The 23,066-nt window shown below is 40.1% G+C and overlaps 2 protein-coding genes across 4 annotated transcripts; both read left to right on the top strand.

The window, feature by feature from the left end:
• Nucleotides 1–256: 256 nt before the first annotated feature.
• Nucleotides 257–10,234, top strand: adrb3a (adrenoceptor beta 3a). Of its 3 annotated transcripts, none has more exons than XM_008282316.1 (3): nt 257–1,031; nt 1,269–1,815; nt 9,247–10,234. In XM_008282316.1, the coding sequence occupies exons 1-3, from the start codon at nt 497–499 to the stop codon at nt 9,272–9,274; spliced, it is 1,110 nt and encodes a 369-aa protein (XP_008280538.1). In that variant the 5' UTR covers nt 257–496; the 3' UTR covers nt 9,275–10,234. The 3 variants fall into 3 exon arrangements, with proteins under 3 accessions (XP_008280538.1, XP_008280537.1, XP_008280536.1); XM_008282315.1 differs by having other exon boundaries at nt 1,140–1,815; XM_008282314.1 differs by having other exon boundaries at nt 257–1,815.
• Nucleotides 10,235–13,678: 3,444 nt separating this feature from the next.
• Nucleotides 13,679–22,519, top strand: got1l1 (glutamic-oxaloacetic transaminase 1 like 1). The gene is made up of 9 exons (XM_008282313.1): nt 13,679–13,853; nt 15,786–15,967; nt 16,565–16,688; nt 19,205–19,249; nt 19,352–19,422; nt 19,541–19,691; nt 21,367–21,532; nt 21,652–21,794; nt 22,380–22,519. The coding sequence occupies exons 1-9, from the start codon at nt 13,679–13,681 to the stop codon at nt 22,517–22,519; spliced, it is 1,197 nt and encodes a 398-aa protein (XP_008280535.1).
• Nucleotides 22,520–23,066: the final 547 nt, after the last annotated feature.

Below are 23,066 nucleotides of genomic sequence, written 5' to 3'. Positions count from 1 at the left end.
GTGCACTCTGGTGGTTCTTGCAACAGCGTCACTGTTTGCTTGATCTCCAGACAGTCCAACTGAGGCATTGTGGCTCATGCAAGATTCAGTGAAAAAAACAATCCCAGCGGGACGTTTGTAAATGGACAAGGCTGACTTTTCTTCTCCAAAACTTTTTTTTTTTTTCCTGCTTGATATTTAGATATTTTTACTGGATTCTCGAAAGCACTCCAACTCTTGTGAAGTAATGTCGTTTTACTTTGTGGACGGTTAGGGATCATCTTTTTTGGAAAACAAGTTGTCTACTAGAACCTCCGAAAACAAAGATGGAGAGCATCTACTCCCTTCTGAGCACCGTGTGTGAAATGTAAGCAATAACTGCCAAGAGAGAAGAACTTCATCAGCTTTGAATGTTGTGCAGATTTGTATGATGCTTGTAGGAAGTTAAGAATCTTCAGTTGCGTTACCTTTGATGTGAAAACAAGCCACCTTCAACTGCTTGTGACTGACGTGAATAATGGATGTCAACCTGAGCCTTTCAACACCCCCTGGGATGAACGCAACAGAACCCTACCACAAGCCGGTGGGACCCTGGATCCTCATCGTACTGGTCAACATCATTCTGATCATAGTGGTGGGGAACATGCTGGTTATTATCGCCATAGCGCGCACTTCCCAGCTACAAACCACGACAAACATCTTCATAATGTCCCTGGCGTGTGCCGACCTCATCATGGGGGTCATTGTGGTGCCCCTGGGGACCACTATTGTGGTGACAGGTGACTGGAAACTTGACGAAACGTCCTGCGACCTCTGGACTTCTGTTGACGTCCTCTGTGTGACGGCCAGCATTGAGACGCTCTGTGTAATATCAGTGGATCGGTATATAGCCATTACAAGGCCACTACGGTACAAGGTTCTGCTCAGTAAGTGGCGTGCCAGAGTAATAGTTTGTTTAGTGTGGGTTGTGTCCACCTTAATTTCCTTTGTGCCAATTATGAAAGGGTTCTGGAAAGCAGACAAAGAAGACAAAGAAGCAGACTGGTGCTACGGTAATGTAACATGCTGTGACTTTGTGACCAATGGTGCCTTTGCTATTACATCTTCTATAGTTTCTTTTTACATTCCGCTGCTCATAATGATTTTCGTGTACACAAAAGTCTTTGTGATAGCGACGCGGCAGGTCCAGCTCATCGATAAGAATCGAATGCGCTTTCAAAATGACTGTCTAACAGCACAGATGCAAGTTGTCCCCCACATCAGCAATATCCTGCCATCGACATGTGCAGGCTCCAGCAACTTCAACAACGCAGCGAGGAGGAAAAGCAGCAAGCGGAGGCCATCACGGCTAATGCTGGTCAAAGAGCACAGGGCCCTGAAGACTCTGGGTATCATCATGGGGACCTTCACCTTGTGCTGGCTGCCGTTCTTCGTGGCCAACATCATCAATGCCTTTAACAGGGAGGTTCCCCCAGAGTGGCTCTTCAGACTGTTAAACTGGCTGGGTTACATCAACTCCGGCCTCAATCCCATCATCTACTGCAGGAGTCCAGAGTTTCGTACGGCGTTCAAAAACCTGCTGGGCTGCCCGTGGGTGTCCACGTTGTGGCTCAATACTTTCTATAAAGAACTTCGAACTCGCTGCTCCTGCTTTGTGTGGCAGGCTGAGTCAGGCACGGCCAGCTCTTTCCCGAAGTCTCCCACCAGTAACGCTGAGGGCACTGAGAGTCTGGCCAGTACGCAGGGAAGCAGCAGAAGCGAAGAGGTTTCGCCTGGTCCTCTGCAGTCCAACGGCAGCACACAGTTCAGTGACTTTTCCGAACCAGAAACCGAAATGTAAGTTCCTTTGTCTTATTATTTTTAATGTGTGTTTAATTTTTCATTGTGATCAAAGCTTTTTTAAAAAAACATCTGCTTTCTACTAACACATAAACTAAATGTTTCTCACTCATCCAATACTAAAGTGTAGCCACTGTTTGAAGACAGTGAAGTGTATAACTCCAGCTGCTACCATACACCTTCTGTCATACACAACAGCAACACACTTATCTGACGCGATTGCTTTCATGGTGATCAAGACAACATTAATGTGCATTACCGCAAAGTCACAGAAAGTGCTTTACTTTTCAATTTCGGTTGAATAAAACACATTTTATGATCTCACACTGAATACTACACGAGGAAATCTGAATGCATCTGCATAATCAGACTTTTGATCAAATCTCTGTGAAACTGAAAGGACAGTGAGGTCTATCAGGGACTCGGTGACTTTGGCAGATTTCTTTTTTTTCTTTTGTCTCTTCTTGTTACATCTCTTACATCCATGTGGATCAGTGACACTGTGAAGCAGAAGTGAGGAAGCTTTACTTAAATTACAGTTTAAATCACTTTTGACATCTTGATGCAGACTACACAATGACAATGACAAAGACACGCCTACACATTAGTACTCGTGTGCTTGTTTCAGTTTGACAAAAGTGCCAACAAAATTAAAAAAAAAACTAAGAAACAGAAAAGTTATAATTTTCAGTCATTAGTCAACTCAGTAATTATTTTACAAATGTGGCTCATGCAGATTACAAGCTGTGAAAAGACATCGTTGTCACTAAAACTCTTATTTTAAGGGAAATATTAGGTGCATTTTAATATATTCAGTTTTTGCAAAAACAAATAAGTTTTTCCCCTTTTAGCAAATGTGGAAAGATTTAACTCTTGCTTGCGTTTGTATCTACAGCATAAATACATGTACTAGACATCCAAAATACTTTCAAAGATGTTTTAAAATAGTCCTAGGAGTAAAAATAAAATTTTAGAAAGTTTGAGTTTGACAGAAATCTGCTCTGATATTTTGTGTATTTAATGAAAGTCAAAATTCATATTTGGACACGTTTTAATACATCCCGCAGTCCAGGAGAAAAACATATTGAAAGGAAAAGTGCAGAAAATGAAATCATTTCTGAGGCGCTGGCAGCTGTTGTTGCTCTGACAGTATTACAACACTAAAGTGAAACTAAATATTGGACTTTTCATGCATGATTCAATAACCTGACTGTACCTGTATCCCTCACTGCAGTGTGTTACCTGGAATCAGTCTGTGAATCCAGATGGTATTAATCTAGAAAAATAACTAATTAATATCAGCAGCGCAGTTGCTGCTAATGGGCTTGCAGTGGGTATTAGCTTTTTAATTTAGGAGTTTAAAAAAAGAACCATGCATTTAATAAACGAATGCCAATAAATAATTTTGGATTTTATAGAAATGTCTCTATTGTAAATGTAGCCTGTTTCGTCATTTTCATAATCTGGCATCTGATAAAACTGTAAAGCGTCTCTGTAAACCCACAGGGTGATGTGCAGACGGCTGATTTGATGTACAGAAGCACACTGACATGTCGGTCGAGTGTCTGTCTGCCCGTCAGTGGGCCTCAGTGCGCCCTGCCCAACACCCCCTGCAGCAGATAAATCTTTATCACTTATGCACAAGGCTTCCCCCGTAACTGGCTGATTACAAGAGTGGCAACCAATGAGGACGCTCTTGTTAGCGCAGGTCAGCTGGGGTTGGACGGCCAAATTGTTGATTCATGACGATTCACAAACACAAGTTGACAGCAGGCCTGTTACAAAACAAACAGGAAACAGCAAAATTCTAAGTAATTACATCACTGGCAGAGTTTTGTTTTTTTTTTTTTATTTTTTTAGCAATCTGTTGCTTATCTGTTTGGTGATTTTTTTGGCCCTCATTTTGCTTCTCGGCTACCTTTTCTGTCACTTTTGTTGTCTATTTTTTGCTTTATCTTTTACTCTCTTTTTTTCCCAAATTCCGTTAACATTATAATAAAAATATGTTTAAACAGCTTTCATCATACAACCAGATATTCCACTAGATGTCTAACTAATAGCTTTCTGTTTATTCAATTCCAGACATTTGAACAACAGAAGTCTAAATAGCCAGGTTAAACAAACAAAACATTTTATAGTGGTTGTTCACAGTGTAAAGACTTGTGTCTTTCAGCTAATATTTAATCACCATGTTTATTTAATGTCTCCAATACACAGCATACCTGAAGGTTTTAAGTGCTGTTGTGTGTCACAGATTAAGAGGTTTTGCAAGAGGGGAGTTTAAAATTGTAGCTTGTGCATGTGAATTTAATTCAGTTCAATTTCAATTCAATTTTATTTACATTGCGTGAATTCACAACACATGTCATCTCACAGCGCTTAACATAGTAAAGTACAGGCCTTTTAAACAGAGAACCCAACAATCCAAAGTTGAATTTATATCAGCTTGAAGCTGTATTTGAAGCTACAAAATTTAGATAAACCAATATATTTTATTTAAGTAATGTACATCAAAATGTAAAATAGGTTTTAATTTCAGAATTTAAATTCAAAACCTGTGAATTCCCATGAGCCGCCCAGTTTTATGAACTGGGGGATGTTTTGTTTTAAATATTTACCCTGCACTCTATATATCATTTTTCTCTTCTCCTTATATGACACTCCCTTCGTGGAATTTCACATAATCAATGGGGCTGTAAAGCAGGAGACATTTAGGAGGATATAAAAGTCTTCCTTAAAAGGAGCCTGGTGTGTTCTGTAGTAAATCAGCCCAAGCGGAAGGCTCAGCGACTCTCCCTGTGCTTTGAGCAGGATTACAAATGTTAAGTGAGACCAGCCGCTCGAAAGCGACTCTGACAGGTCCGAGGCTCGAAGACAGATTTAGTGGAGGAACATGACAAACTGCCCCAGATACAGTCTGCGCTGCTTCAGAGGGTGAATATTGCCATCCTTCTGCATCTGTTACAGAAAGTAAACCTCCTCAGTCGTTCATTTTAACCTTCACGTATTTCCGTAGAAACACACAAAAAGCAACTGAGCAGCAGATTTTTTTTGCACTCAGAGACAACATGCGTCACCAAGGTTAGCTAAGCCAGGAGCTGATGTGTCGCAGGGCTGATGAAAAGTGCAGCAACTGAGATGAATGGTTTCTAGGGTAGAATGGTTTCACTGCGCTGCACAGAGCAGACATTATCAATAGTTGCCGTGTTTTCATATAACACATGCTGGCATATCAGCGCTGCCCTCATCAACAAGCAGAACAACCTCCAGCTTCTGTCACGTATGCTCCACCTTGTATGACAAACACACTTCTTCATGGATTCCCTGCACAACAGTTGTGTGTAATAAATGAACAGACCCGAACTAATTTGACTTCAGTTGTGTTTTCCTTTATTTTCATCCGTCATGTGGCTCTTAAAATAGAGCTCATACGTGTATTGGAGATATTTGAGACAAAATCTGCATGTAGTTGAAAGGCCTGGCCGTGTGTTATGAGCAGAGGGAGTTTGTTAGCACAGTTTATCCATGATTGAGAACACTAAAATTAAGCTAACAGAGAGCGGAACATTTTATTTCAAAGAGCGGCAGCCAGTGAGGCTGTGGACTAAATTGCGGGCTGAATGTGAGCAGGAATGAAGAGTCTCTGTTAGATGCCTCACAGATCAGAACACTCCTCTGGAGTATAGAAAGATGACAAATATACCTGCAGAGTCACATTACAGCAGCCAAACAGGCATGTGAGAGCATAGAACAATACCTTTATTATTGCTGAGCTGATGCATAGTCTATAGAAACACACTGTGCGCTCCTGCTGTGCTGCTGCATCACAGCTAAAGCATTAAGAGGAGACAACTTGTCAATATGCTACTGAGGAAACAAACGCACCACTAATTACTAAAACTGTCAGAGGACGAATGTTACTGAAATAGTTTTGAGATCACACAGGAGCAAGAATTCACTGAGGCTCATCCAAACAGATTTTGCTCCGAAGCAACATCTGATGGGTCACAAAAAGTATTGAAGGCACTGATCTACAGCTGAGAATAGATTCGTTTTTAATTTCATTGCCAGCAGGCAAAAAAACAAAAAGACAAATTTGCTTGTAACATAGAAAAGATTAAAGAAAATTAAACATATGTTCACATTCTCAGCTTGTGTACTTAGAGCTTGTGAGCTAATAAAGCACAAATAACCAGACGTTATACAAAAGCCCAGAGAGATGGTGGAGAATGACACTTGCAGTATAAATACCAGCTCACTTAAGTCACTACAAGTGGCTCATTACTCCAAATGATTGTGTAAATATTTCAGGCATATGAGTTGACAACTCATAAGAACAAATCTAAGAGCACAGTGTGTTTATAAGCCTGGCATCTCAGGTTTACACTGTAAGTAGCTGTGTGTAAATGGAACAAACTGTATCATTATGCTGGCTAAATGTGCAGATATAATTACATTTCACACACATCCATGCTGTATCCTTCCAGAGCGCCCAATGTTTTATTAATGCACACTTTGTTGGTGTCAAAACACAGCTTGCGGTAAATATAGTAGCGTGGAAACAGCTCTTCTCACTGTGTTGTACGTTGTGCAAGTGATTGACAAGCGAGTTACTCTGCTGAGCTGCAGCAGTGTGGCAGCTTTCAGCAACATGTCATTTCAAAGAGGCCCGAATGTGTAACAAGCTAAAGCGCAGCGTGAGCATATATCATCAGGCTCACGTAAGGGAAACTTGACGTCTTGAATGCCCTGCAGGAGCGGCCGACGTGCACTAATGCTTTTCTTCCTGTGAACCCTGTGATTCTGTGCTTTTCTCTGCAGTATGCTAATTGCACTTCACACACCCTGGCCTCCATAATGCGCATTCAGTCACCTTAAAAGTGAGGTCAGGCAGCGGAGAGCACGGAACAAGGAGCGGGATAAAGCACAACAGGGTCGCGGCGAGCTGTGGGAAACCTCCAACGTTGCCTCTCAAGCCTGATATCACAAGCAATCACACTGCATCACGGCCTTTAAATGGACGCATCCGGGAGTTGAGCAAACACTCGAGAACTATATAACTCTGAAATGTTTCGGATCGGACAGATAAAAAAAGCAATAAACCATAGCTGGATATTATTTTGCTCACTGGTTGCTATCGCTACGACTAAAATCAATGCCACGTGATTTACACCCTCATTAACAAGACTGTGTGTTGGACTAACAGCAACATTATTCAATATTTATGTTTCCAGTAACATTTAATGGAATCAGGGGATTTGAAAAATCATAAAAATGCAGCCCTAGTGTATTGATAAACTGTACTCAGAGGAAGACATGGACTTGCAGTTTGAAATATAATAGTTGAACTACATGAGCTGAAATCCATATAATGACCAGTTTAACACACACACACACACATATATATATATACACAGGCCTACATAATAAATAGGCTATTATATGACATTTCCTCTCACGTGCTGGTTTTAGCTTTTATGCGTTTATTGAAATTCACATCAGTGTAAGTAATTACAGCTTGTGGGCTTCTGTGCTGGATTTGACATTGAATGGTTAGTTCAGTGTGCTTGTAAATGGCTGTTCTAAGTTAAAGCATAAAATTGAATTTCTCTAATATATCTAGGCCAGTAAGAGATTCACAGTGCTAGAAATGATGATAAATGAGGTGTATGATCAAGGCCTACTTTGAAATACCTTTCCATACAAAATAATCTGTAACAGAATTTCGCTCCTGTTCTATAATCACATTCTGTGTCACAAGCATTTAGTTCAATATGTTTTGATATTTAGCACAAAAACAACCACCAACTATAAAAACCACAAATCACTGAAAACATACAAAGCAACTGATTTCTATTTGCAGCGCTTACATCAGTGGATTCCATCCTGCTCTGACAGGATGGTTAGACACAGAAAATACAGATGATGGATGAGTTTTCCTTAATTTCGACGAGCTCAGCTCCTTTACTTGAGTGGAAACTGCAAACTAAGTGCACGCATGTCTGTGGTTTGTAATTTTAAATGATTCATTGACTCAAGTGTGAGAGTGAGACTCAACAGAATATAACAGTACGATGAAAATGATTCTGGGAGGTTTTGTTCATGAAATCGTACAAATGCACCATCTTAACATGCGCCTCATCCACAGGCTGCAGGTCAACTAGACAGAACACAACAAACACTCTACTTTCTCGGAGTAAATACAGTGAAGTTGTAAAAGACTGTGGCAGTTCTGATGAAACCCAATTTTAAACTGTTTGCTGCACATCTCCCCCCTATATGCATTCACATTTCTGTGAAGCTCCGAGGTAGTTTATGTCTTCCTGTGGAGACATGTACAGACGACGTGATAGCATCAGAATTCTTGTCTTGCTGAGGTGGAGGGGGAGGAGTAGAGTTTCACAAAGGATAAAAAGGATGAGGGCAACTATGCAAAAACTTACTGTAATTAGCAAGAAAAACTAAAAGGAAGAGGTGCAGAGACGACATGGGGGCTGTTTTCCACCTGAAAACACACTTACAGGTAACCTGTAAGACGACAAACCGCGACTGCTGACTTGATGGTTTTTTTGTTTTTTGTTTTTTTTTTATCTGATAGAGACTGAAATGTTGTTCAGGGTGTGACCAGATCAACAGGTCTCACGGTAACACACAGAGAACAAGCTCATTTGTTCCTATGGTCACGTCTCACAGGGCTCCACAGCAAATCAGAGACATAACAAGGTCCGTAATGAGGTAGCAAAGCTGCCTTCACTGTCAGGTATTTTCTCTGATACTGAAATCAAATTGAACTAAAAAATAGATCATGTGCTAAATATTTATTACATGTCAATATATTTGAGTCACGTATTCACAGAGAGCTGCTGGGTCCTGCCAGTGGGGAGTATTTCTGCCAAAAGTATGGGAGAAAAAAATGGATTTACTGGGTTTTCATGTATATTTATGTTGTAACTTTACTTCAAAATTAGTCTGGCTAATACCAGTAATTAATAATACTTTATGGTCTTAGCATTAATATTTAGAATAGTCAGATAAACTTGCATTTTCTATGTTATTAAAGGGGAGGTTTAATCTTTAACATTTACTCAGATAAATTCACATCCCTGTAACCTCAATATTTCAACTTGTTTGGTTAATTTGTAACGTCAGTCTTTTTTTCTTCTTCTGGAAAGTACTTTGGCTCAATGGCTGTCGCTTTACATATGCTGTATGACTAAAAGAGACTACTTGTCGTTCTTCTTCATCTTTAGAAGAGAGACTAAAAACAGAATGGGATTTTATTTCCTCCCAACGTGACATCACCGTATACCTTAAAATACACAACGTACATATGAATCACATGTGGGATTTGCTCTTTTGCAAGAGAAACATCATCATTACATCATTCAGAGACAAACCCTCCATACTAATACGTTCGTCTCTTTTCAGTTTAACGCTGCAGGAAACGGACGGATGAACTGAAAAATGCCAATCTACTGAAGCGAGCACATTCTCTGCAGTTGTTGCTGTGATCACTGCGAAGTCCAAGATCAAGCAGCAGTGAAGACAAGCTAAAGAAAACTACAAGCACCGGCCCTGAAAAACACAACCAAACAAAGCCAGGCCCAGACAGATGACTGGACCGACTTGCAGAGAACCAGTCGGTTTGGTCTGGACACTGTGACTGTTAGGGTGGACTGCTGCAGCTCAGCAGACATCAGCTGATTCCACAGACAAACTGCAAAACTGCCATCCATGCATACTGTTTGCAAAAGACTCTAAGACAAGCTTTAAACGCATTCCAGTGAAACATTGGACGCAGTGTATGTGGCCTATGGTTTCCAAAAATGTCAGCATAAAGTAATTTTGTAAAGTATATTATCTGTTAAGTTATGTATTTATGATCCACCGAATCTGTAGCAAAGTACAAGAGTTGACTAAATCTGTAAAGACTGTCTTCACTGTACAACCATTTGCGTCACACAAACTTATCTGTGAATTATCAGCTAAGCCATTAAGCTGTATTGAAATGCTCAAACCTCTGTCTGTTTAAAGTCTTAATGTCTCTGTTTTGAGCCTGAGCTCGGTGTCCGCACAATAGTTCTGTTACTTAAATCCCTGAATCGGTGTTAAGTTATACCATGACACAAAAAATTGCTTAGTACACCTTAAATATAATTCCAGCCATTGGTATATTGTACAAGGTACAGTATGATAAAACTGCAGGTAAATATGGCAAACCTGATTTACTTTGCTAAGTGAATAAGTTCAGTGATGCACCCTGAAATGTCCAATTATAGAAAAATAATGGGACTAGATGGAGGAAGTTTAGCCTGCAAATGATTCATTATTTTCTTGTAATGAGATACCCTGTGGTGTGGTGTTACTTACAGAGCATCTTCTGTTGCATTGAGAAATAAAATATTATAAAACTGTGCTACATTGGTCATATGTGATCTGTGTGTAAAACTAAAATGATTTAATGTCATGGTATGATTTTTTTCAGTGCCGAGTTGTCCTCAAATGTATTCATACCCCTCCATTAAAGAAAAAGCAAAATTCACAACAGTCACTCAAATAACTAGAAACTGAAAAAAGTAATAATAAATAAAAATTAGCTAAATTATAGTTTAGTGAAATAGGACATTGCTTTGAATTGTGGTTGAAAAAAAGAATTTAAAAAAACAAACAAAACGTTCCAGGACAAATCAGAGCACTTTGCTGATGAGCAGTGGGCCAAAATCAGAATACCTGTCAACAGGTGCAGAAGTCTGACTGAGAGTTACAGAAAACACTTGATTGCCTCAAAGGGTTGTTCAACAAAATATTAGTTTACGGGTCACATCATGCTTGTTTGCTTGTTTGCTTGTTTTTGTTTTTAAATATTTTTGTTCAACCACAATTCAAAAGCAATGTCATGATTTTCATTCAATTTTTATTTATTATTACTTTTGTCAATTTCAGCTTATTTCAGTGACAGCTGTGTTTTTCCTTCTTTAATGGGAGGGTATGAATACATTTGAGCACGACTGTAGACTCAATTCTTCCAGTTTTCTTCGTAAAATTGAAATCAGGTCAACATTGACAGTGGTTTCCAAACCTTTGGGCACATAATAAAAAGAAGCATTGTTAATACTTTTGGGCCTTCATTGCAGGTAATGACTAGAATGTGGATGTGAATTTTCTGCTTGTGAAAGTGTACATTACTTTAACAAGAAGGAAATTTTGAAAAAATAAGGATGGTTTTGTGTTACAGTATTATATTTTTTTTCTTTCCTCTTCCTTTGATCCACTTAGTTTCATCTTGAGATGCTCTGAGGGGCTCCTGACCCTGACACTGGGAACCGCTGATTGACCAACGTAAACCACATGTTGAAATGATTGTAAAGATTGTAAACAATTTATTTTTCCAATGCTATTTTAACTCAGCCTCTGCCCACCGGAACCGCTGTCATTTCTGGCTCTGCTACGGTCTGAGCAAAATAAACCCCCAACAGAATGCAAGACATTTGAAAACAAACTGTGACCAGCAATAGCTCTGCCAGACTCACTGCATGACTACTGAAACATCATCCAGCAAAAAAAAATAAAAAATCCACAACAAGTTAGAGTGGAAACAATCACTGAAGTAAAGCCGCGTCCTTATCAGCCGATTCCTGCCACAATGTTTTCCATTAGAACGATCAGATTAACATAATTCTAAATACTTTTTTAGGGGGGAAAAGAGAAGTCATTATTTAAAGTAGAATTGAAAGAGTGTGGTAAGATACAAACTCCTGGTTCACTATTATTGGGATTGATTTAAAACACAGACACACATTCACTAGTGTGCACAGTAATTATCAATATACTAAATATTGAACACATAACTCAAACTTCTTTTCTACTTTTTTTGTTACAAGTAATGACTTTATCATTTGCCAAAAACAGTTTTTTGTGTGTGTTTCGGGTGTTTTCTATGAAATGTGATAAAGGAACACGAATGTTTGATTAAAGATTTATAGTCTGGGATCTATTCTGAAGTGTGTCACACTTTTCTCTCTTGTCTCTTGATTGCAAAGCCTTTTAAATGTGCAGTTTAACACAACTTTTCTGCCTCAGTGTGCCTGAGGCGGTGTCACTGCACGGTTCCCGTCAGGACACACAGATATTTTCAGAACAGAAAAAGACTAGACAGCTCACCGGATAGGGTCCCTTCAACCTAATCTGGTCAGCATCACCGTAATTAAATAAACTGTTGTGGATTCCACCGGCCGACACGTTAATGTGACTGAGACACAAACCGCTCACTTGCAACCTCTGCCATGGTATCCACTTTTCTATTTTGCTTTGAAAGTTTGTCTCTGAGCCCCTTTTTGGCTGTTTGACTGTGACATGCCTGACTCCAGAGGACAACTGGGCAAACACAGATAACCGGACGTCATACAAATATCTCACCAGCCAGAGGATCACATGTCTGACATGCTTCACGGGTAGATGTTTTGATGTCACTCCCTCAGATTGAGCCGAAACTCACCATTCTGATGTTTGACAATCACAGAGTGCAAAGAGAGAAGCTTCTGTTCTGACAGCTGTGTGAATAAACCAGAATCCAACGCCCACCCTGAGGCATCTATTACACTTAGGGAAAGGATGTAACAATCCCTGCTCTTTGCAGAATGTGCCACTCATCATAATGCTGTTATCTGAAGGCAGCTTTCAGGTTTTTCAAGAACAGGTAAAAGACAAGAAAACCTCTTCTCTAAAGCTGCTCTCTCCTAAATTACTCCTGGTCAAGCTAATTGACAAGGATAACTGCATGATTTGGCCATCTACTGCCACCTAGTGCAGTAATTTGCGTTCTCCAGCCTCGTGAAGGCCCGGCTCACTTATTTTTCCTCCATCAGAGAAACACTACAAGATGTTTACTTTACCCTGGGTTTTCATTTACAGCAAGGTCACAGCCTTTCTCCATCGTCTTGAAGTGCTTGTTGCTGGGAAGATGAACCACTGTTTCCCAGAGGCGGTGAAGCTTTATTCTAAGATTGATTTCTGAGTAAGACTCTGTATTCTGTTGTACTCACATATAGAGAACATTAGTTAACCCTATTCACAACTTTCATGGTGCCATATGTAGAATATGTTGGACCCCAAGACAGAATATGTGCAAAATAGGTATTTATTATAGACTTTTATAGTATGTTAAATACATTTTCTGATAAGTTGACTTATTTTTGATTCCAAATGTGTGACAAATGTTCCTCTTTTTATATTTAAAAAAATGTTCAAAAATAAAAAAACAACACCTGTTACCTAAACCATCTGGCCTGGGGTCCAAAGACACCAAAAGTCCTGAATCGGGTTAAGAAAGCATTTAAACGATGGATTAAGTACACTTTGAGAGTTCAGAGGTTGTTGCATGGCTGGAAATGGTCTCAGAAAACTCTTGCATTATGTAGAGATGCGGGAAATATACAAAAATATGTCCATCTTATGTTGATCCCACTCGCACTGAGTGGACACAGAGGCACAACTCCTCGCCTGTTGTGGTCTAATTAATTTACCGCGGCTACAGGGCAGCTGAAGAACCCCCCAAAACAAAGCTTAATGAGGACTTGTGGGTCCCCATCGAGGTGATTTGCTGTCAGTGTCGGAGGCAACGCACCTGAGGTCTCCGCCGAAACCGATCACCGCTCCTTTCATTTCCACACAGGCCAGCCTATTTGATGATAGTCCACTGTGATGGCAAAAGTAAACTCAGCAGAGCCACAAATTAGGGAGTGACAAACTCATCCATCACCGTTGCCGGGGCGACAGTAGCCAAATACGTGCTGTAGCTTAGCAACAGTGTCTAAACAAAAGGCTCGCAGGCAGCGGGCTGATTTGTCTGGCTGGGTTCAAGATGAGCCGACCCGGCAGCAGCGTTGATGAAAAAGGGGTCAACCAAAATGGAGACCCAGGAGGTCATCTCTCCGTGTTTAGCAATACTCACACCGCAGCACTGACTACCGAAATAAGGCTACTGTCCGCTTTCAAGAGAGACACTCAGGCCAGGAAAGTTTATCTGGCAGGGAGAGGTGAGTGCGCTCAACCTGTTACTGCTTTTTTTCTTTCTACCTGCAGACAAGACGAGAGTAAAACAACAAGGTTTTGGAGATATTATCTGCTCTTACAGGTATTCTTAATGGCAAAAAAATGATAAGACAAATAGTGTGATCTTGGAGGAGCATCACAGAATAACAGAAATCTGTAATATAGCATGAAAATATATGCAGTCGTGTAGCTTTAATGATGCATGAGCAAAAATCAAATAATTAAATTGTCAGTTGTGGTTGTATTAATTATTGCTGATTCAATCTTGAGGTTCCTAGATGTTTTGTTTTTTTCTTGGAGGTATTAATATTTTGATGGACTCAATAAAATCAGTAACCAGGCCTACAGATTCCAGCAGCAGCTCCAGCAGCTGTGTCCATGGTTCATAGAAAACAAAGTGTTAGTGTGACTGCATCAGTAGAACACATTTTAAAGCCTAAAGATGGAGTTTCTTCTCACCATAATCAGCTGTTTGCATAATTACACACAGGTGCAGCTGGAGGCTCCACTGAGGAAAGTTTGCTGAAATTCTTTGTCTTATTGGAATGAAATCCTTTTATTTGTCGGCTCCTGAACCTTTTCATCTAAACCCACTATTCGTAGAAGTAAGGAGCAAAAGAATCAATCAGTCAAGACAAAGGATCACAAGAGAAATGTAAAAAAAACAGGAGTTCTTTTACTGAGTCTTCTCTGAGTTTGCGCTTACTATATATAACTGAGACGGGAGAAAGCTGTCATTGGGTGGGAAGCATGGACAAGCTGTAATGCCACAGTTCTAACACTCAGATACAAAAACAAAAAAAAACATTTAGAATGATATTCACACCTAGAACTAATTTAGACTGTACAGCTTACCATCCATGTTGCAGAAGGAGAAGATGCAAACTCCTTATAGAACGGTCCTCTCTAACGTAACAAGTTCAAAACCAACTGCACCACGATGCACGGTGAAGCTGTCACAATGTACAAACTCTTAATTCAAAAGACATATGAATAAAACCTTTCATCTAACAAAGTGTGCACCAAAGAAGTAATTAAAAAGTATGCGTTGAATGTACCAGCTGTGTTTCCACTACATTTATTCATCGCACCACAGCTGCATAGAAACCTCATAGAAAATGAACAAAACTAGTTTAATACTCACCTGCCAAGGCTGAAGTAGTTCGGATGTATGGTTGTCAAGATATGCAAAGAACAGACACACACACACACACACACACACACACACACACAAAGCGATTCCTTCATTTATTTGTGAGATTTCTAACAAAAAAAAAAAACAATGGAAATCTAAGAAGTGAGACAGCTGTGAGAACAGATCAAATATAAAGCTGAATTGGATCACTGAGACAAAGTTCTGATGTTGCACAGACTCATTTATAAGCCCGTCAAGGTCTTTGTGGACTAATCTTAAGAGCTGATCGTTTCAAATAAATTAAGGTCAGTGCAGTGTGAAAGAGGAAGAAAAAAAAATTTGACGATCTTAAAGGGAGATTATGCTGAGACGAGAGGAAGACTGTTTCTAGGCAGCAGATTTTAAGGAGGAAATGGTCAAAAGCTCATATTGATGTTAAATTGAGCTCCATTAAATGCAAGAGGTCTCCTTGAGGATTTCTTAAAGTTGCTGCAAGCAAATGAAGTCCTAAAATTGCACCTTGTTATTTTGTTATTTTGGTTCTGCCACACCGGTTTAAAATTTTTCCTAATTGTTCCTATTGGTTTGTTTCTTGGTGACATAATATTAACAAACATTACATTTTGTATGCATAGAAAACAGTGCAGTAGTTTTGCTTTATGGTGGACATTTTGACTGTATGATTATGACCTACCGTTGCCAGTTCGTTTCACAAGCAACTTGAAGTTCACTACAATGTTTAGGTGGATTAATCAGCTTTTACAACGACTGTCTTTCACAGAGTATTACAGCGAGGAAGGGAAGACCTTTGAACCGCATCTTGTTGGAAAAATAAAGCAACAGTTAAGTGCTGATCCCACTCTTCATCCAGAGTATCCATCTTCTTTCGGTCTGGTAGAGTTCATCCGGCAAGCCACACAGGTTGCTCTGGGGAGGAGCTCAAGGGCGATAGTGGAGAACCGGGTAATATTAGCACTCCATACACACTGTAACTAATTATACAGCTGCTGTGTATGTTCAGACCTTGTGTTTTCATGCTAACACACACAGAGGGGAAACCTTAGCCTGCAGCTATTCATTCCAATCATGCAGTCAGTCAGCACTGTATTAACTTAGAAGCACATAGTGGCTCGGTCGTTGACATTATTGCATCACAGCTAGAAGATCTCTGGTTTGCATCCCAATTAGGACACCCGGGATCTTTCTGCATGGGGTTTGCATGTTCTCCCCTTGCAGTGTGGGTTCTCTCTGGGTTCTCCGGCTTCCTCCAGCAGTCCAAAAACATGCAAAGGTTAATTGGTAATTCTCAATTGTCCGTAGGCGTGAATGTGAGTGTGCTTGTTTGTCTCTCTGTCCCCTGCCTTCACCTTAAGTCAGCTGGGATAGGCTCCAACCGCCCTGCAATTCTAATGGGGATTAAGCGGTGTATAGATGATGGATGGATGGATTTACGTTAAGCTTCAACTTCAGAGGAAATCAGTACACAACCAGCACTCAAGTGTCTAAACATCAGTCATGTTATTAACTCAACTGTTGTCGTTTCCTGGGTTTTTTTTGCAGGTGTTTGGTGTCCAAACTCCTGGTTTTAATGCTGCTGTACGACTTGGAGCTGAACTCTTGAAACACCTGTGTGATGTCAGTGCTGCTTGGTGTGGACCAGTTTACCTGTCGTTCCCTTGTGATGGTAAATAAAATATAACTTCCCCTGAAAAGAGTTTAAAGACACAACCACCAGTTTACTGGCTTTGAAATGCTGTGGCATGTTAAATTGCGCCTGCGATGATAAATAATAAATAATGTAGCTCATGATCCCAGTGTGAAGGAGTCAGCCGTATACACTATTGGTAATTATCATTACAGCTAAAGAATGATGCATACAGTTGTCCTCAGATTTATTCATACCCTCCCATTAAAAGAGGGAAAAAAAACAGCTGTCACTGAAATAAATAAAAATTTTATGAAAATTGTGACATTGCTTTTGAATTGTGGTTCAAGAGAAACATTTTATAAAACAAACAAAAAATCCCAAGCAAACAAGCATGATGGGACCCGTAAACTAATAATTTTGTTGACCAACCCTTTGAGCCAATCACTGCAATCAAGTGTTTTCTGTAACTCTCAATCAGACTTCTGCACCTGTTGACAGGTATTCTGATTTTGGCCCACTGCTCATCAGCAAAGTGCTCTAATTTGTCCGGGACAGCTTTGTTTGTTTTTTAAATTATTCTTTTCAACCACAATTTTAAAGCACTGTCTGATTTCACAAAACTGTAATTTAGCAAATTCCTGTTATTATTGCTTTTTTCCGTTTCTAGTTATTTGAGTGACTATTGTGAATTTTGCCTTTTCTTTAATGGAAGGTTATGAATACATTTGAGGATGAGTGTATGTGAACCATAATAATATATAAAGGGATGATGTGCAGACCTGTGTCCATGACAACACAATTACTCTGTACATCCAACAGGATATCAAAAAATCCATACATTTCAAGTAGTGTACATGAATAGATGATGACTGGCCATAATTCATAGAAACCCTTTGGCATACATGTCAGACATCCATCCATCCATGATCTATACACCGCTTAATCCTCATTAGGGTCGCGGCGGGGCTGGAGTCTATCCCAGCTGACTCAGGGTGAATGCAGGGGACACCCTGGACAGGTCGCCAGTCTATCACAGGGCTACACTTAGAGACAGACAACCAAGCACACTCACATTCACACCTATGGACAATTTAGAATCACCAATTAACCTCAACATGTTTTTGGACTGTGTGGGAGGAAGCCGGAGAACCCGGAGAGAACCCATGCTGCACGGGGAACTGGAAACATCCCGGTGCCCCCACCGGGATGCGAACCGGCGACCTTCTAGCTGCGAGGCAACAGTGCTACCAACTGAGTCACCTTGCAGCCCACATGTCAGACATTCACTTTTAAAATAGCTTAGATAATGAATATTCAAACAGGTTTTGTGGATATAGAATTTTTTGGATCAAAGTCATTGTATTTTTTAATGAATGCAATCGGAATAATGAACATATACACTATTCATAACACAATTTTTCTCCTTTCCCCCCCCTCCCCCCTCCTCTTCATCCCACCACACTACACCAAAAACACATCAGCCAGACAGAAATACAAATAACACCAGCAATAATAAGTGACACTAAAAGTCTTCTTTTTTCTGTATTTACAGGTAAGTTGAAAAAGGTTTCCAGACATCATAGAATTTCAGAACTGACCCCTTTATAGAATATCGCCTCTTTTCAAGGTGAATGCGGAACATAACCTCCTTATTCCAGGAGTCGTCTAGTGATGGTAGTGCTTCTTTCCAGTATCATTCTTCCACCTGGGAGAGTACAGAGGGTCACATCGGCCTGTAGCTTGCTCAAGTTTATGCTTCTTGTAATAACTCCTCCTAAAAATTCGATTGAAATATTACATAGTTTTGACAGGGTGCAGTCTTGTGTTAGAATAGTGAAAACAAAACACTGTTTTTTTAAAACTCAACTACTACATGTTTAAGACAAATAGACGGTGAGCATATTCGACAATTTTTTTTATTGCCAACACTTATCTGACATTTGTTTAGATTCTCGTCCCATTTATACTTGTGTGATTCTAGTCTTGTCAATTCATTTGTATTCAACAAGTCAAAGACGTTACCTATGGTTGGTTTTGCATCTGGTTTACATTATAAAGCAGAGTCTCGGAGGGAAGGAGGAGGACATAAAGCAAAACATTTTGAATTAGGAGTAGTGAAGATGATTTAATGGAGAATTTAAGACAGAAGCTAACGGTGACATTTTAAAAAAATCTGTGCAAAATATCAAAGTTGAGCACTATACAGATGTACAACCTGCAAAGTGCGTTCAATTATAGATTTTAAAATGGGCAGTGATAATATAATGTAGTTGGGCTGCACTCTTAATTTTCATTTTCTCTTAATTTAATTTTTTAAAAATCACAATATGATATGTAAAAATGTGAAAATGTGCTGTAGGTGACAGAGACGGCGGTTGAAACCTGTAAAAAATGCTTTATCAACTTGACAAATGTAGCCCAGACTGGAGGTCAAAATGTCAATGAATAAAAGTGTAGAATTACATGCTGGTGATGAGAAAGACATTGATCTTGAGGGGTTTGCACTGCTTTACTGCATCTAATGTAATGTTTTGTCTTCTTCCTCCCTGCAGACTCATTGGCCAGTATCTTCCAGGCAGCAGGGATCCAAGATATCCGTCAGTATTATTACTGGGATGACAAGCAGCGGGGCGTTTGTTTGGAGAAGCTTCTGGCGGATTTGGAGAGGGCTCCAGAGCAAAGTGTTGTTGTTCTGTCGGCATCAGCCCACTACCCAACCGGAGCAGATCTCTCTCACAATCAATGGGCCGTGATTGCAGAACTCATCATGGTAAATGACATGTACATTTATGCTCCTTAACAGAGGCTAAATTTGCTTTTTATCACACAAAGTGGCTCCTACCTCCTACTTAGAGTCTTATTTCTGGTCTCTGCACTGTTTTCAACAGAGGCGTAGACTTTTCCCTTTCCTCTTGCTGCCTGCACAGGCGCTCTGCTATGGAGATTTAGAGCGGGATGCTTGGCCTGTACGGTACTTTGCATCGCAAGGAATAGAGGTCCTCTGTGCTCAGTCATTCTCCCATTGCTTTGGATTGTACGGTGAGAAAGTAACATAAAGAATACTGCAAAAATGTATGTGCACTAAAAGAACCCCCAAGTCAAACATAGCGCATGTAGGGTCAGTATATTAGCATCCAAGAGGGTCCATTAGAGTCTGAGTAAAGCAAATTTTGTCTTCTGTCCAGTCCACGAGAGATGTTCATGTACATCCCAAAATATGTGCCCAAGCAACGGTTAACATAAGAATAACTTTGCAAATGTGCATGCGTGGAATACTAGATACACCTGCTGTGCATGTAAGTCCCCTCAACTTCTCAGATCTCCTCTCAGTGGACACGAAGCAAATGCCCTTGAAGGGTAGTTGCCATGCAGAGACAAAATTTGGGCAAAGGGTTACGTGTGAAGAGTTCATTTGCAAGAACAGACGACTCCATTTTTGCAGATTTTCAGTAAACTTATTTTTTTTGTTGTTTGCTTGAGACAATATCAATCAAACTGACGGTGAGTGGGTTTGACTCAGTAGAAGTGATATGACAAAAATAGAGATAACTCAGGTTTGATTGATATTATCTCAGGTAGACAATGGAACAGTGGGTTTTCTGAAGGCTTTGTGAAAATGGAGTTATCTGTTTTTGCAAATGAACTCTTCATGTAGACTCTTGTGGATTTGGTTAGATGATGAATTTCCATCATGCATATTGCTTATTTGTGGACATGAAAAGTAAAACCTTTATTCTACTTCTGTGTGGATGTGAACACAGATACCCAAGGATGCACAGTAGTTGTGTTTACACTGTTTCTCTGGTCTGCTTGTGTCTGCTTGAAAGATTCTACTGCCTACATGCTCAGCAGGCCGTATGAACATCTACATCTATACACACCACTGTTGAGCGTATGCAGTATTGCTCTTGCAGCAACGTCAATAAACCGAGATTGGCCTAACGACAACAACAACAACTACATTATCGTGGTGTCCATAGCTGTCTGCGTGCACATCTCCAGCAAAATATAATCAAAGCTTAAGGCCAGTGTTTTATTTCACTTACATCGATGTAAAGTAAATTTCATCATCTTTCCAAATTCACAAGAGTCTGCCACATGCAACCTTAAAATATGGGTCGACCACGCCACGAGGCTCTTCTTCTAAGTGGACTCCCACGGGCTACAAAAGTAGCTGAAAAACAATAACTGCGTGTCCACAGATTTCCATGTGTGTTCATACCAGGGTCTAATCAAGGCTTTAGACTGTAATCTGTGATGTCAAATCAACAAACTGTAAAGCCCGGAGCTGTTCTGCTTTCACAAAGGAATACAGCAAGTCAGTCTGAACTCAGTGCTCTTGTCTTTTGTGCAGACAAAAGAGGTTGGCCTCACATACAATAGACAAGAACAACAATATATTCATGTTTATCTTAACTATTGATCATCAGGAGACGCATCATCATCATTTGAGTCATCTGTCACGTGTTCTGCTCCCTTTAAATTCTTCTCTTTGCTTTTTATCAGCATCAGCTAACTCACAGAGTCACATCCACTTCTTACTTGTTTCTGTTTGACCCCCTCAGTAGCCACCTGCACTGAAGTGAGTGGTTTATTTTTCCAATACAGAAATGTCCCTTTATGACGTATTTTCAGAGCTAGCTTTACCAGACGCACTAATGTTGGGAAATCGTATTTCTTCACACCAGACTCATGTTCTTCTTGCCTTCGCCAGGTGAGGCTGTTGGGCACCTCCTGTGCATCTTGAAGCACAACTCCCTCCTGTTATCGGTGCAGTCACAGGCTGACAAAATAGTGAGATCACTTTGGGCCCAGCCATCCGTGGGAGGAGCGCGTGTTGTCGCCACAGTGCTCAGCAACTCAGCGCATCTTGTTGAATGGTGCGTCACTTATAGGATTCTTCTGCTTTTTAAAGAATTTGGCTTGGACACAAGCGTGTAGAGATGGCTAGAAGATGCCTCACATTATATTTCTAAAAATTTGTCCACTGTATTTGCAGGCAGGGTGACGTTAAGCGCATTGTCGAGAGATGCATGCTGATCAGAGCCGTCCTGAGAGAAAAGCTGAGGCTTCTGGGAACTCCAGGCTGCTGGGACCACCTGACTCAACAAGGTGGACTCTTCTGTTGTACAGGATTAAATGGTGAGAAACAGTACAGGACAGTCATTTTTTAAAGAGCTATTCTTCTCATGCTCTAGAAGAGCAAATGAGTCACTGCACATGAGGACAAAAGTAAAGCACTGAGATTCATTATTCATTTCCTTAGCTCTTGCTTTTTAGTGCTCCTCTGTGTGGTCCTTTGGAACAGTTAATCGACATCGGTGGTACATTTTTATATAATCATGAAGTCAAGGTCTGACATCCTGGCTCTCTCGGAACAGGATTTGGAAATACTGCACTTTATATGCAGCCAAGAACTGTGTTTGGTTCACTTTATGTCTGTAAAAGCTACAGGCCTTTATCATAATCAGACTTCATTAAATCAGTATTGATGTCTCGATGATTTTGCCATCAAAGACATATGTGGTGATTTTTCTTGGTGATTTTTTAATTTGATTGTTCATCAAAACATATGATTGTTGAAGGTATGATTATTTATTGTTTGTCCAGATGGATGTTTTGTTTAAATGCTATCAGTATTTTACAACAAAAACCATTATGTTATCATAAGCACCCCACTGATATATTTCCACTGTGTTATCGACTGTTTTTTTCTGTCCATTTTAGGGCAGCAAGTAGAATTTCTGTCAAACTGCAGACATGTGTACCTGCTCCCCAGTGGCTGTCTGAACGTGAGTGCAATCAACAGCCGTAACCTGGACTATATAGCTGAGTCTATCCGCCTGGCTCTGACCACGTCACTCTGATCGGCTGGCTTTTGATCAAGATCTAAAATCGACATCAAAAATCTACGTCTCAGCCTAACTAAGACACATTGTGACTGAACCTTTTATGTGCTACTGAGAAATGTTCGGCTTCCAGTTCGTTGTTACTGTTGCACCTCTTGGAAAGTAAATGCTAAAATGCTGATAAATATACAGACACAGATGTAGCGTGTAGTAGTATTACTTAATTAATTGTTGTTTATATTTCTCAGCAGAAATGTAGACATTAGTTACTGACAGAGAGCAGAATGTGATCGTCTCTTACTACATTTGTGTAAAACTAAATGTACGTGTCCTGTGTGTGGTAAATAGAGTAGGTCAGCCATGCAAATTAAACAGCAGTGGACATCTGTGGACTGGTTGTATTGTTAAAATGTGTTCTTTATCTGCTTCTGTCTGCGGCAATACACTGATATTTAAGACTTGATTCAAGTGTACATTTATATATTCACACTTCAAATATGTGAGCTTAGCAAAATCACACATTTTCACACAAACACCCTCTCCCAGCATACATACTACAACAAAG

The sequence above is a fragment of the Stegastes partitus genome, unplaced genomic scaffold (assembly GCF_000690725.1).
Source record: "Stegastes partitus isolate 25-593 unplaced genomic scaffold, Stegastes_partitus-1.0.2 Scaffold266, whole genome shotgun sequence".
Taxonomy (NCBI): domain Eukaryota; kingdom Metazoa; phylum Chordata; class Actinopteri; family Pomacentridae; genus Stegastes; species Stegastes partitus.
The sequence above is the reverse complement of the archived record's forward strand: the minus strand, read 5'-3'. Positions and strand labels throughout refer to the sequence as shown.

What these genes read in the sequence shown, in the direction of transcription:
- adrb3a (XM_008282314.1), top strand. Translation starts at nt 497, where the DNA reads ATGGATGTCAACCTGAGCCTTTCAACACCCCCTGGGATGAACGCAACA. An exon ending in TCCGAACCAGAAACCGAAAT is followed by an intron (nt 1,816 to 9,246) that starts GTAAGTTCCTTT and finishes GTCTCTTTTCAG; the next exon opens with TTTAACGCTGCAGGAAACGG.
- got1l1 (XM_008282313.1), top strand. Translation starts at nt 13,679, where the DNA reads ATGAGCCGACCCGGCAGCAGCGTTGATGAAAAAGGGGTCAACCAAAAT. An exon ending in GGGCGATAGTGGAGAACCGG is followed by an intron (nt 15,968 to 16,564) that starts GTAATATTAGCA and finishes TTTTTTTTGCAG; the next exon opens with GTGTTTGGTGTCCAAACTCC. An exon ending in TCAGCGCATCTTGTTGAATG is followed by an intron (nt 21,533 to 21,651) that starts GTGCGTCACTTA and finishes CTGTATTTGCAG; the next exon opens with GCAGGGTGACGTTAAGCGCA.